General features: G+C 38.1%; 1 protein-coding gene across 2 annotated transcripts; it reads right to left on the bottom strand.

The window, feature by feature from the left end:
- Nucleotides 1-925: 925 nt before the first annotated feature.
- LOC132562169 (DNA damage-regulated autophagy modulator protein 2-like) lies at nucleotides 926-15286 on the bottom strand. 2 transcript variants are annotated; one of them, XM_060226900.1, is made up of 9 exons: nucleotides 14295-15286; nucleotides 8778-8935; nucleotides 8134-8187; nucleotides 6772-6839; nucleotides 5949-6112; nucleotides 3693-3894; nucleotides 3303-3361; nucleotides 2983-3117; nucleotides 926-2140 (listed from the first exon to the last, which is right to left on the bottom strand). In XM_060226900.1, the coding sequence occupies exons 2-9, from the start codon at nucleotides 8867-8869 to the stop codon at nucleotides 2051-2053; spliced, it is 864 nt and encodes a 287-aa protein (XP_060082883.1). In that variant the 5' UTR covers nucleotides 8870-8935; nucleotides 14295-15286; the 3' UTR covers nucleotides 926-2050. The 2 variants fall into 2 exon arrangements, with proteins under 2 accessions (XP_060082883.1, XP_060082884.1); XM_060226901.1 differs by lacking the exon at nucleotides 14295-15286 and adding an exon at nucleotides 14023-14107.
- Nucleotides 15287-15588: the final 302 nt, after the last annotated feature.

The raw sequence follows: 15588 nt of genomic DNA on the forward strand, positions 1-15588 counted from the left end.
TGTTTGTTATTCACGACCCTATTCACCGAATGACGTCATTCAAGGTCGCCGACACAGCAAGAAGCAATGAGATCCTATAATTTGAACAGAGGGCCAAATTTAGTATCGTTAATGCCCAATAACCGGAAGTCAACAGAGAGTTCAGTATAACGGGATAGCGGCAGGGCTGACCCCTTCCTGAGAAATTTATTTGTTTGCTGGTTTATCGCTCCGTGGATATCTTGAGGTGAGGCCTCTTTGAAGTTGCTGTAGTCTACCTCACTGACAAAAATTCGTGAGGCCCGTCACAGGTCACCCTTGGCAACACAAGCGAAGTGTGTTACCCGAGGACAAACTCCTTCACAAACCACCTCGACACTCGCCCTCCCAACTTATTTTTCTGAGACACCAGTTCAGTCGCTCCCCCCCTTCTCCCAAACTCATTTTTCTGAGACACCAGTCCGGTCGGCCGGACACAATGGATACAGATTTTTGTTTCCATGTAGAATAGTGATCCACACATAAAAATATAAAGCTGTAAGGTTTGTTAGTTTTAATATAAAAAAAACTCTTAACAAGCATCATATTAACTTTTATTTAAACTTTTATTTAAACATCAACGTTTGCAGTACAAATAAACCAGACCTAGCATCAAATGAACACGCACTTCGCAACATTTACAAAGTGTCATATATAACATTTTAATAAGACTAAAGATAATCTAGACTAAAAGTCAGCATTAGTGACTTTACAATAAATGCAGGTATTATCTACGTATATATTGTCATTATATGAAAACTGTAAACAAAAGTTAAAGTTTTATAAATGCAAATGGAAAATGTGCATAGCAGTATGCCGTCTGACATCGAGAAGCGAAGCAAGGGAAATCTGTTACATGGAAACACCCCACCTTTCTCCCCCCCCCTCCCTCTCTCTCTCTCTCTCTCTCTCTCTCTCTCCATCCCTATCTCTCTCACGATTACTACAAAATGGGTACTTTAATCAAATGTTTATAAGGCATTGAAGGAGGCGGACAACGACAGAGATGAATAGTATTTATGTGTTTGTCGAATGAAACATTAAGACATATACAGACATATATACAAGTATTCTGTATGATTTAAGAGATTCTTAAAATATATTTTCGTAATTTAAAAAAGAACTGCTGCTGTATGTAATACAATAACAGACGAAAGAAATGTGAATTCAGTTGTTTTCTTAACCCTCCACGTGATTGTTGTGGTCTGTACTGTAAGACCACTAATAAATTGCAAATGGCTAAAGATTCCCCTCAATTTAGAGTTCACACAGATACATGTCCTTATTAAATGATGATCATTATGTAATAACACAGAAATCGTTTATTCTTACACGTGGTCATAATTCATATAAAAATATAAAACATTTGATAGCACACTGACCACCGGAACTAATAAAAATATAAAACAACACCATACATGTATTTATAGTTATACAAATGGAACTACCGGATTCCCTTAACTCGGTTAAAGCTAATCCTATTGTGTAATTCAACGTACAATCCAACCGTTTCTCAGTCATACTGTTTGTGATAAAACATGAGACGATTCAAGAGGTAGATAGCTGGGTTTCTGAGAAAATCTTGTATCTTCAAGTAGATTAAGACATTTTCAAATAATTTTACAGCAATGAAACATTAAAAAATAACGGATAACTGCATTTATCTCCCCTTGTTCGTGACATTTGGTGCAATGTTGCAGGTTATTACAATACAGTATCCCTGCCTGATGAAACCGATTTTATCAAAACATAGACCACAACAGATATACATGACTAATCAAGGCAGTGTTTATGGTAGCCCGACTTTTCTCTGTCTCCTACCAGATGGCTATCATTTTGATAGACAATGACAGACAGGGTCTGGTGTAGGAATCAGAGAAAACTCTGGGTTTATATTGACAAGTAAGGCATCACAATCCATAACCAGTTATACACATGTAAATTATCACCGACATAAGATCAAACTGCCAAAAGAGCAACATATCAAATATTTATCAAATAAATCTAAAACCCAAGATTAAGTCTGAATGAATCACGTCCCATTTTGGGGGGCTTCCACCTTGTCCACCAAAACGATATGTTCTCCGTTTCTATTCTCTACACGTGCACCGTCATTAACAGGCTGAAACACAAGAGGCAAGAAATGAAAAATTAAAGCACCTGAGCGACTGAGACTAACATCAAACAACGCGTCAGTATAAATGCTTACATGGGAGCGATACGTAAATGTGAATAAATACTTACAGGGGAGTGATATGTAAATGTGAATATTGACAGAGATGACACATCAGTGTAAATACTTACAGGGGAGTGACATATAAATGTTAATATTGACAGAGATGACACATCAGTGTAAATAGTTACAGAGGAGTGATATGTAAATGTGAATATTGACAGAGATGACACATCAGTGTAAATAGTTACAGAGGAGTGATATGTAAATGTGAATATTGACAGAGATGACACATCAGTGTAAATAGTTACAGAGGAGTGATATGTAAATGTGAATATTGACAGAGATGACACATCAATGTAAATAGTTACAGGGGAGTGACATATAAATGTTAATATTAACAGAGATGACACATCAGTGTAAATAGTTACAGAGGAGTGATATGTAAATGTGAATATTGACAGAGATGACACATCAGTGTAAATAGTTACAGAGGAGTGATATGTAAATGTGAATATTGACAGAGATGACACATCAGTGTAAATAGTTACAGAGGAGTGATATGTAAATGTGAATATTGACAGAGATGACACATCAGTGTAAATAGTTACAGAGGAGTGACATGTAAATGTAAACATTGACAGGGATGACACGTCGGTGTAAATACTTACAGGGGAGTGACATATAAATGTGGTTATTTACAGTGATGACACGTCAGTGTAAATACTTACAGGGGAGTGACATATAAATGTGGTTATTTACAGTGATGACACGTCAGTGTAAATACTTACATTGAAGTCGATTTCGATGCGCGTGTTTGAGAACATGCGGAAGCCTGGTATGAATGTGAGCAGGAACAATGTTACTGATAATGTCAGTAGCCATTCTGATATTGTAGAGACCAGGAACACAGGGCGTAGTGTGTCCTGTAAACAATAATGGTTAACATGACAACTTTAAATGCCACGAAGCTTGAAACATAATTGATTGAAATACATCAAATTATTGCTCAACAATATCTGCCAATTACTGACACAATATACAGTTATCTCCCTTCCCCTTGGTCAAATTTTGAAGACGCACCTACTAAGTGATAAATACGTATACTCACCCATTTGGTTCCGAGTCCTGCATCTCGGGCCTTGTTGTACTTAGTCTTGGAGACAGCAACTTATCAGTGTTAAGGGAACCTAACTTACGTACATATTGTTTTTGCTACAATGACGCATCATTGCAAGTTTGGGATTGCCTTTGTAGGCATAGTATGTAATGTAGACGAAAACATCTGAGGAGTCCCGAGTAATTTGAGACATTTTGGACTATTAGGACTGTGTTATGAGAGTGAACACATCTCGTGTATTATTTAGCAATGACTCGGTTATTAAGGTACATATATAACAGTGTAATAGCTATTTATATTTCAATATCTTTGGAAGTACAATCGATAAACCCGACCTGTTAACGCCGTATGAGGAGATTTTATGACCTTGTCGAAGGATACACGTAACGAAAAGAATTGTAGATAACACACTGGTCACTATTTGGCTGATCTGTGCTGCCAAGAACCGCTGCCTGCCTTGCTGCTGTATGACGTCGAACTGACGTATCTTCCACGTGATGACGACTTGGACCCAGGCGTACACCATGCCAGCCCCAAAGCACAGGAATGCGCCTGCGTAATGAGGCGGCTTCATCGTGTCTACCTGCAGAATACCAGTATTTGATTGGTTATTTTTTCTTTCTAAGTATCTAACTTGTTTCACATTTTTCTGCCATTCCCCTAACACATCTGGTAAAACCACTAACTATTATCATAATGAAATAGAATCTGTGTAACATACATCATTTTCACCTAAAATCATGTTTGGAAATACTTGAAGATCTAAAGTTCACAGAACACAAAATTCAAGATTAACACAAGCCTGAATAACTAAGGGTCATGTGTCATCTTATAACTAAGCACTATAGAAAACATATATAAAATCCCTCAATTATGATAAGAGATATCCGGTATACCATCAGACGTCGGTATATCACCGGAAGAAGTGTCGGTCGGTACATCACCGGAATTCGTGTCGTGTGATACATCACCGTAAGTAGTGTCGGGTGATATACCACCGAAAGTAGTGTCGGTCGGTATATCACCGGAAGTAGTGTCGATCGGTATATCACCGTAAGTAGTGTCGGTCGGTATAAGTCGGTGTTTCACCGTAGGCAGGGTCGGTCGGTATAAGTCGGTATATCACCATAGGCAGGGTCGGTCTGTATAACACCGTAAGTGATGTCGGTCGGTATATCACCGTAAGTAGTGTCGGTCGGTATATCACCGTAAGTAGAGTCGGTCGGTATATCACCGTAAGTAGCGTCGGTCGGTATATCACCGTAAGTAGAGTCGGTCGGTATATCACCGTAAGTAGCGTCGGTCTGTATGTCACCGTAAGTAACGTCGGTCTGTATGTCACCGTAAGTAGTGTCGGTCGGTATATCACCGTAAGTAGCGTCGGTCAGTATATCACCGTAAGTAACGTCGGTCTGTATGTCACCGTAAGTAGTGTCGGTCGGTATATCACCGTAAGTAGCGTCGGTCGGTATATCAGCGTAAGTAGTGTCGGTCGGTATATCACCGGAAGTAGTGTCGGTCTGTATGTCACCGTAAGTAGCGTCGGTCTGTATGTCAACGTAAGAAGCGTCGGTCGGTATATCAGCGTAAGTAGCGTCGGTCGGTATATCAGCGTAAGTAGTGTCGGTCTGTATGTCACCGTAAGTAGCGTCGGTCAGTATGTCACCGTAAGTAGCGTCGGTCAGTATGTCACCGTAAGTAGCGTCGGTCGGTATATCAGCGTAAGTAGTGTCGGTCTATATGTCACCGGAAGTAGTGTCGGTCGGTATATCACCGTAAGTAGCGTCGGTCAGTATGTCACCGTAAGTAGCGTCGGTCGGTATATCAGCGTAAGTAGTGTCGGTCGGTATATCACCGGAAGTAGCGTCGGTCAGTATGTCAACGTAAGTAGCTTCGGTCGGTATATCACCGTAAGTAGCGTCGGTCGGTATATCAGCGTAAGTAGTGTCGGTCGGTATATCACCGGAAGTAGTGTCGGTCGGTATGTCACCGTAAGTAGCGTCGGTCGGTATGTCACCGGAAGTAGTGTCGGTCGGTATATCATCGTAATTAGTGTGGTCGGTATATCAGCGTAAGTAGCGTCGGTCGGTATATCACCGTAAGAAGTGTCGGTCGGTATTTTACCGTAAGAAGTGTCGGTCGGTATATCACCGTAAGAAGTGTCGGTCGGTATATTACCGTAATTAGTGTGTTGGTATATCAGCGTAAGTAGCGTCGGTCGGTATGTCACCGGAAGTAGTGTCGGTCGGTATATTACCGTAAGAAGTGTCGGTCGGTATATCACCGTAAGAAGTGTCGGTCGGTATATTACCGTAATTAGTGTGGTCGGTATATCAGCGTAAGTAGCGTCGGTCGGTATGTCACCGGAAGTAGTGTCGGTCGGTATATCATCGTAATTAGTGTGGTCGGTATATCAGCGTAAGTAGCGTCGGTCGGTATATCACCGTAAGTAGTGTCGGTCAGTATATCACCGGAAGAAGTGTCGGTCGGTATATCACCGGAAGAAGTGTCGGTCGGTATATCATCAAGTACTGTCACCGGAAGTGGTGTCTTGATTTTTATAAAGTTATAGGCTACCTTTGCTTTTATTAAGAACGAAGATGTTCCGTATGGTTACTCATAGATAAATAATTTTACCTGAAAACAGGCCACAAAAAGTAAGCCCAAACCGGAAACCATTCCAAGAATTAGTCCTGCTCGGTTGGTGTTCAACCATCTTTTTAGATTAAAGGATTCTACGGGGCGGTATTGCATTAAGAGCTTCTTGATAAAAAGATACTGCATCTCGGCATTAGCGGCAACTGGTACAAAAATAATATCAAATGTTAATGTTGGTTAATGGTACATGTACTATCTTATATTCTTATAATATATATGTATATATATATATTTCTTTTAATTTAAGAAAAGAATATGTAGGTTTTCATCAGAGAGGCAATGAAACTGACGCTGATCAAGAATCGAAATATTCCTCTGTTCTTCTGTCCTCATTTCCTTTTATTTTAATGTCGCTATATTTCTTTCTACAGACTGATTATTTTAATATTAAACGATTCAGCAATGCTTCAATACAGTTGCCAACGAACCCTTTAATCAAATGTATATATATATATATCCGATAGGACATTTCTCTGATTTAGAAAAAAGTAAGTTTATAATGTAAAGACAATTTGAAAAGTATGGCTCAATAAGCCTGAATCGACATCATCAGTTAAATTTCTCAAGCTTGTTAATACACATATACAATGACACGGGGACTATTGGTTATTGGAAAGAAGAAAAGTTCTTCACAAATTGTGAGTTATCAATGTCATTATCTTAACAAAACTCCAGCCCTTTTTTCCAGTATGCTTGAGGCCCAATATCACGATCCTGTGCCTTTTTGTTATATCAACAGATGACGCGCAATGGCATCAGATCACTTGCTCTTCGGGGAGATGAGTTAAATAATTACACTTACGAAATACTGCCCCTGTAGCAATGGTGATTGTGAAGATTCCTCGCTCGGGAGGCTTTACTCCAGTATAGCTACAACAAGTTATAATCAGTGTTAAGGAGATTTCATCACGTCCACAGTGTACTTAAAGAGTTCTTACCTACCTTAGACTCAATATGTCAGTAAATAATTTAAAATTCGTTGCACTCATAACTGTACAATTTCTCTGTCTATAAAAGGAATCAAATTTTATTTAGAATCTTCATTTTTGAAATAAGTTGAATGTAATTCAATGATGCACACACTTTCAGAAAATCTGTTTTATTGGTAGTTTGACGAGTTGTATCTGGTGACAGAAATCTGTATTATTGGTAGTGTGACGAGTTGTATCTGGTGACAGAAATCTGTTTTACTGGTAGTGTGACGACTGGTAGTGTGACGAGTTGTATCTGGTGACAGAAATCTGTTTTACTGGTAGTGTGACGAGTTGTATGTGGTGACAGAAATCTGTTTTACTGGTAGTGTGACGAGCTGTATGTGGTGACAGAAATCTGTATTATTGGTAGTGTGACGAGTTGTATGTGGTGACAGAAATCTGTTTTACTGGTAGTGTGACGAGTTGTATGTGGTGACAGAAATCTGTTTTACTGGTAGTGTGACGAGTTGTATGTGGTGACAGAAATCTGTTTTACTGGTAGTGTGACGAGTTGTATGTGGTGACAGAAATCTGTTTTACTGGTAGTGTGACGAGTTGTATGTGGTGAAAGAAATCTGTTTTACTGGTAGTGTGACGAGTTGTATGTGGTGACAGAAATCTGTTTTACTGGTAGTGTGACGAGTTGTATGTGGTGAAAGAAATCTGTTTTACTGGTAGTGTGACGAGTTGTATGTGGTGACAGAAATCTGTTTTACTGGTAGTGTGACGAGCTGTATGTGGTGACAGAAATCTGTATTATTGGTAGTGTGACGAGTTGTATCTGGTGACAGAAATCTGTATTATTGGTAGTGTGACGAGTTGTATGTGGTGACAGAAATCTGTATTATTGGTAGTGTGACGAGTTGTATGTGGTGACAGAAATCTGTTTTACTGGTAGTGTGACGAGCTGTATGTGGTGACAGAAATCTGTATTATTGGTAGTGTGACGAGCTGTATGTGGTGACAGAAATCTGTTTTGCTGGTAGTGTGACGAGCTGTATGTGGTGACAGAAATCTGTATTATTGGTAGTGTGACGATTGGTAGTGTGACGAGCTGTATGTGGTGACAGAAATCTGTATTATTGGTAGTGTGACGAGTTGTATGTGGTGACAGAAATCTGTATTATTGGTAGTGTGACGAGCTGTATGTGGTGACAGGAATCTGCTTTATTGGTAGTGTGACAGCTTACCTGATATATGGGAAATCCGGAAACGTGTGGTTATTGGCCACGGCAATCGCGTACCTGTAGTAAACCCAACTTATTGTCAATGTGTGTTTTATATTGATACAAGAGAGTGTATGCAAACAGATGTTGAGAGACATCCCCATCCTAACCCCATCCCCTCTCTGAACTTCGCATGTCGCCTCGGATATGGAAACAACCCAAACCCCCTCCTTTCCAATCACAAAAGTCTTTATCCACCTGTAGTGGTAATGGGAGTCTTGACTTGAAGTTAACAGTGAGCGATTTTTTATTTTATATTATTATTTTCATTGAAATCTTTATAGTTTATAACGTCAGCTAATAATCACTTATAAGATCTCTGTGGACGGAATTTGTATCTAAAGATAATTTAGAGCTAATAATGTAAACTGATAAACACGTTCGATTTGATCAAGAAAGACCATTTAACTTAGACTTGAGTTTATTTTCAAAATTTTCTATACAAGTACGTGTATTATAACCCATCAGTAGACAACTGAGGTTTTGTGGATATCAGGAAATAGCACTGAACATGATCATCCGTCTACCTACTAATATCAACTTCCATTTACATTTAATGGTCATATTCACTTATATTAAGATATAACCGGAAGTGATGTCATACTTACGTCACAACACATGACCCAAAAATCCAGATAAAGGTGAGAATAGGCAGTATCCACATACGCCCTCCTAGACACTTTGCAGCAACGAGTAGCATGGCTGTGAGCGGGTATGTCTATGGTGTCAGGTGTTTGAGCTATTATAAATCGGTTGTTGTAATGATCTAAAACAAAACAATGTGCTCCCTGATTACTTCAAGTATTTCATTTCTCTCGAGTGCGGCATATTTAGCAACTGCGAGAAAAAAAAAACATTTACATTATATAAGTTTTGTCGTTAAAAGGCAGGTTGTTCACATATAGTAACGTGCGTAGAAAACATAGGTAAAGGAAATCTTGTAAAATAAAACTTATAGATATCCCTCTAAAAAAAAACTCTCCAATGACTGAAAAATATATCGGAATTTTAATATAACGACACTGAAATACTTTAAGATGGCACGTCCAACACAAAATCAAATATAAGCTGAGCTTTCGACTACTTATATCCAGAATTTTCGGTTGGAATTGACAAGTAAATTATTTTCAAAAAAGACATCTTATTCGCTCACAGCAAACGCAACCAATATCTGTTTTATTCAACTTTTGATTTGCAAAGTATTAAGTCAATACCTCCCAAAATGCATTGCACTTCCGCTTCCCTTTGTCAGCCGCCATGGGAGGAATTCACTCTGGTGCTTTGACAAAGGTGGTAGATTGCAGAGATTGTACATACAGATCTAGATACATAAATGTGTTATAATTGAACTAATTGGTCCCAGCACGAGCGTCTTGTCTAGCTGCTTTATACATTAACAGGCACGTGCGTACGGAATGTAATGTAAATATCATTAGCACGTGCTCATGTATCACAGCTGGCGGAACCCGCCATCAGCACAGCGTGTTTGGTTCGTACATTTGAGTACCTGCGTGGTATTTCAGGACCAATGCGTTCAAGGTCGTGGACTTTAAACAGAACTAAATAATACATCCGGATATATTCTCTCTCGCCACTTACACTTATATCAACACGATATAAACAAATGACGAGCATCCTTCAAGAGCCATTCTATATTTCTGTAGATTGGAACTTCCATTACCTTTAAGTCGCTGGGCTTGTTGGAAAACTTCGAGTTATCCAAGTATTCGATTTACGTGATTTAGAATGTTCAGTGCGAACTTTGGTCATGACCAACGGAATACTTCGAATTAAACGGGTGAGGTCTTCGAATCATACGAGTTCGAGATAACGAGTTTCGACTGTAATTTCACATTTTAGAAACAAGTATGGGACAAGAGTTAGGTGAAAATTAAGCGATTTAACCAGAATTGAAAACCGTTGTCACAATGAAAGTATCCACAATACTGCACTATAAGCAACGTGCGCTGTACGTTTTTGACACGATAAGGAAAACATGTGCTATAGATTTGCTGGTTTAACCTGAGCTGATCTGTCGACATTTATCGTGTGCTGGTCGGTTGTTTTGGTTGTGCTTAATTTGAAACAAATTACGGAAATAATTTGGGATGTCGACTGTGCACCATCATGTTTATGGTACAGTCAAGGCAGTCTGTTTTTCCCCTCGGCGATTAGCAACGACACAGCCCAAGTTTAATATCTCCCTCTCAAACCAGACAGACCTAGACAACATGAACCCGGATCTTAAATGTGAACAATTCCGTAAACAATGTGAAATACGTCACAGTATATAAGTTTTTGACATTCTCAAAGGCCTATCATCACAAGGTCATTTTGAATTCCGTAAACAATGTGAAATACGTCACAATATATAAGTTTTTGACATTCTGAAAGACCTATCATCACAAGGTCATTTTGACTTCAGCTTCCCAAAGAGCTTGGCTATGCAACAGCTTCACTCAATGACCGGTAAGGAAAGACGGTGTTAGCAATTATATCATTATATAGATCAGTTGTTTCAACTTGTTTGTATGAATCATTTACATTGGTTAGTTTGAGACATGTTCGTGTGCTGTTGTCAAATAATACTGCTAAGTACTGGCGAATACAAACTATTATACACAAACTGCATTTCTAAACAAGGAATTAATCAAAATCCTGAAAATCTGGTCCCTTTCCGTAAATTGTTTTCCATATTAACTCTTTTCATAAACTGATATTTCGTTTGATCCGAAAGATGACGTCAAAAACCGGAAGTCTTCAGGAGACCATTTCCGTAAATGCTACGCGTAGAAATAACATCACACATACTTCAACATTATCAATGTGTATGAATATATATAACAAAGGTTAATGAATGACTGTGGTGACCCATATCTTGATAAACAGGTCTATGGCTGTCTAAAATTGTTATTTGGAGATTCGAACCCTTTCGTCCCTTTTGACTTTGAAAGTTGGTTAAGGTAATACATTTCAACAAACTTGATAGCCCTTCATCACAGCTTGTTATATGCCCAATATCAGTACCCAGGGCATGTTGGTTAATGGGATGTCGTTGAAAAATTCAAACATGGTTGACCCCTATGACTTGACAGTGGGTCAATGTCATTCATTTGAACAAACATCGTAACCCTCTATCCTGATATACTTGGGTCTTTTGGTTATAGAGAAGTCGTTTGAAGATTTTAGCGTATTAGATCCCTGTGACCTTGAATGTCATTCATTTGAACAAACTTGGTAACCCTTAACCTAAACTGATAAGAAACTAAATCAATACCTTGAGGTTTGTTTAGTTAATGTGAAAAGTTGTTGAAAAATTTATGCACATTTGACATCTGCGACATTGAAAGTAGGTGAGTCCATTAATTTGAACAAGCTTTGTAGCTCTTCTTGGCATGTTACAAGAAAAAAATCAGTACACTTAGTCTTTCGGTTTTTTAAAAAAATCGTTTAAAGGAAGAAGTTGACTTCACTTTCCATTCGGTCTAAATTAAATGAAGTTTAGTTCATTTAATGTTTTGAAATGTCATTAATTTTTCAGTTATATGTTGTTAAAAGGTCTAAAATGGCAATAATATATATATAACCGCACAATAACATGTCTATTTTTAACTATGACGTTTCGTCTATTTATAGCTATTTGTCGTCATTGTTAAAAATAGACATGACTTTATTGTACGGTTACAGATATATTTTATTGCCCGTTAATGATATATCTAAGTATCGATATTTTAGGGATAGCAGCATCGTTATTATCATAGTTTAAAACAGGATCGTTTCCCTGTATACCAAAGAACATAAGTCTACCAAATTCCGCAATAAATAGTCGAACGTTACTAAAAAATGTGAATTAACGAGAAATGCTCACGCAGTCTCATATCTTCAATTACGTAACATGGTACAGGTTGTGGGACCAATGATCGTGTAAACAATAGTGTTGACGACGATTTTTCTGAATTCGTGGATTCAACATCAGAGTTTTCAAGGGTGATCTTTAGTTTTGAAACATTAATTTAATTCAGTCAAGGCATTATTCATTTGACGTAGAAATGTGTTAATATCCAGATTACTATACACAGTATCTCGATGTTTTTTTTAGAAACAAATTATAATAATGATAAAGATAATTATGATAATTTATCCCCGGGAAATAATTATAAATGCAATATTTCAATTTCTAACTTTCCAATTAATAAAAGTTTAAATTTTTCCAAAAATAATAATAATAACAATAATAATAATTTAAGACGACTGTCGCCTGAAAAAACGCCTTCATGATGCGGATACTGAGCTTTTTCGTGAGTTCAACTGTCGTAGATGTCTTTGATAACTTATGATAGTAATAAAAAAATCATAATAAATTAGTTTAGTAGAACCACATAATTTTTAAGAAAAGGTTTCAAATTGATAAAGAAATCGGTGTCTCCATGTATGTAATTCATTATAGATGTATATGCATGTGGAGAATTCGTCTTCTTAATACTTTAGTATACAAAGCTTTTCTCCTACAATAGAGCAATCTATTACATCACTTGATCCAGAAAGGTATGCGTGGAATTCTAAAGATGCTTCTCATTCGAAGACAACATTGAGTATATCTAACACTCAGGAATCCTTACGATTCGTGTCTTGATAGGTAAAATCGCATAGAAATATTTCCATTGAAGTTATTAAGTGTATGAATTCATCAAGCATGATATTCATACATATCGATTTCCTCTGAAGGCCGTCATGCTTCACTTTGCTGGCATAAGTCTAGCTGTACCGATACACAAGAGAAATTATATGACGGTTCCTTACAGGAAACTGAACGGACGGATCTCCGGGGTTTTCAGAAAAGACGTTTTTAGTACCATATTTAAACACGTTACGGTGTAAAATATTAACCTACCAAGATTATTGTAATGGTTACACGTACACAGGTCAAGTTGTTCTTGTACCGATCCACTGTTTACAATAACTAAACAGTTCTTATACCAATCTGTTTTAGTACCAATACCAATTGTTTACAATAACTAACCAGTTCCTATAACCACTGTTTACAATAACTAACCAGTTCCTATACCGATCCACTGTTTACAATAACTAACCAGTTCCTATACCAATCCACTGTTTACAATAACTAACCAGTTCCTATACCAATCCACTGTTTACAATAACTAACCAGTTCCTATACCGATCCACTGTTTACAATAACTAACCAGTTCTTATACCAATCCACTGTTTACAATAACTAACCAGTTCTTATACCAATCCACTGTTTACAATAACTAACCAGTTCCTATACCGATCCACTGTTTACAATAACTAACCAGTTCCTATACCAATCCACTGTTAACAATAACTAAACAGTTCTTATACCAATCCACTGTTTACAATAACTAAACAGTTCTTATACCAATCCACTGTTTACAATAACTAAACAGTTCTTATACCAATCCACTGTTTACAATAACTAACCAGTTCCTATACCGATCCACTGTTTACAATAACTAACCAGTTCTTATACCAATCCACTGTTTACAATAACTAAACAATTCCATATTCTTATTACGGTATAACTTGTGAACACGCGCGTGTCCATGACCGTCTAGTTCTAGTGTGTCCAACATTTCATACCACTTGTCGGTCATAAATATCAACAGGCGGATATACGTCCACACTGTGCCGGAGATGTCGCCAGAGGGAAATCACTTGACTGTAGTGATCAAAACATTTCGCGTATTATGTTCCAAACACGAAACTTATTTTTGTCATTGTAGTATAACTGAGAGGCGTGTATACTTTAGTATAGATAATTTAGTTATCATCAATGACCTGTAATTTAAGAACGGAGACACACAGTATACTTACCTATATAAACAAATGTCCACTGATAACTATAAGCCAATCACATTCTGTCGACAGACCATATCTTTAAAATATCTAATATTCTGCGCCGTGTCACCACATCACATCTCTAACATAGCCACCACGAACACATGTACAACACGTGTATAACACATGTGTGTGTATAACGCGGCCACGCGTGGAAAACCCCATTACCGTGTGTAAAACATGCAACACCCACACAAAAACTAAACAAAACCAAAAAATTATACGTGTATAATACATGACTAACTTACCTGTACAGTTACCTGCATATGTTGAGAACGAGACATCCGTACCGCGGAAGACCACAGTTTGTTGTGAAATATCAGAGTTTCCAGGATACATATATAGGTTGGTTTTCCAAGTACACAATTAGAAATTAATCGTTTTTTGCGTCATTCTATCAATACACAATACAGGAAATCACAAGTGTGGTGTTGCAATACACAAACTGGACAATTATGTCGGGGCCTAAGTACGCTTTTGTATGAATAACATGTACATCGTGTATACACACACACACAATTTATCGTTGTCGGCCTGTTTCCTAAAGCATCGTCATCTTTATCTCCCGTCTCTACAGCAACAAACCTTCCTAAGTACATGCTCCGTACATCACACGAAAAGGCTTTCAGCAGGGAGCATCACCTTTCATCTATATCCACCATCAAATACACGGATATCAAGTAATTTTACAAAATGGCCATGGAAAAAGTCATTTCCACAGAAAATTGCTTGAGCAGAGCTTCCGAGAATTTTTCCAGCTGTGCAGTTTAGGTGTAGCGAGGGGTCAATTATTGCCATCGATACCTCTCCTATATTATCCACCACAGGGCACAGCGGTGCCATCTGTAATTGAATATCATTCGGAATCCCATCTGGAAATCTCCCCGATGTTCCTTTTCACCAGAGTCCTATAAAACAGTACGGTCCATCATCTTCACCGTCGATAAATGGGCACCATCGAGTGAAATATCGTACAAACAAACGGGAGTTTTGACAAGGCTCCTTAGTCAAACGGATTATCTGCTTTTTATCAACGATCGGAATATCTAACGCTACATGACGTTATAAAATATCACGAGTGGCCAGTGAATTCATGAGTTCGAATTGTATAAAACAAAACAGTCTTCTCTAAAATATCCGAAAACAGATATTGTCATTATGACAGTAGGTCCCGCTGTAGTAGCTGGTTGCTTCATCACAGGACAACTTAGGGGAAGAGCGGCACGACGTGTACAATACAGAGCACTGGGAAAAGTGTATTATTGTCACAGGAAAGAACATAACAGTACAAACAGGCCTGTTTTCCAGCTTCCCGGGAAACACAAACCGCATGGGTAAGGAGTGCCGTGTTATACCTCGGATCTTCACTACTTATTACTGAAACAAGCAAGGGACAAACAATTTTTCTGCATTATACGTTCCTGGACAGATGAAGGTTGCTTCGACAGACCTTCGGGTTATGCTGTGCAATAGTCTAAAAGAACGTGTTTCTTTAGAGGAGGAGATGACACGGGGCACCCCCTTCTGCTGAATACTGATTAC

The sequence above is a fragment of the Ylistrum balloti genome, unplaced genomic scaffold (genome assembly GCF_031769215.1).
Source record: "Ylistrum balloti isolate Yb309-2 unplaced genomic scaffold, AGI_CSIRO_Ybal_v1 Utg371360, whole genome shotgun sequence".
Classification (NCBI taxonomy): domain Eukaryota; kingdom Metazoa; phylum Mollusca; class Bivalvia; order Pectinida; family Pectinidae; genus Ylistrum; species Ylistrum balloti.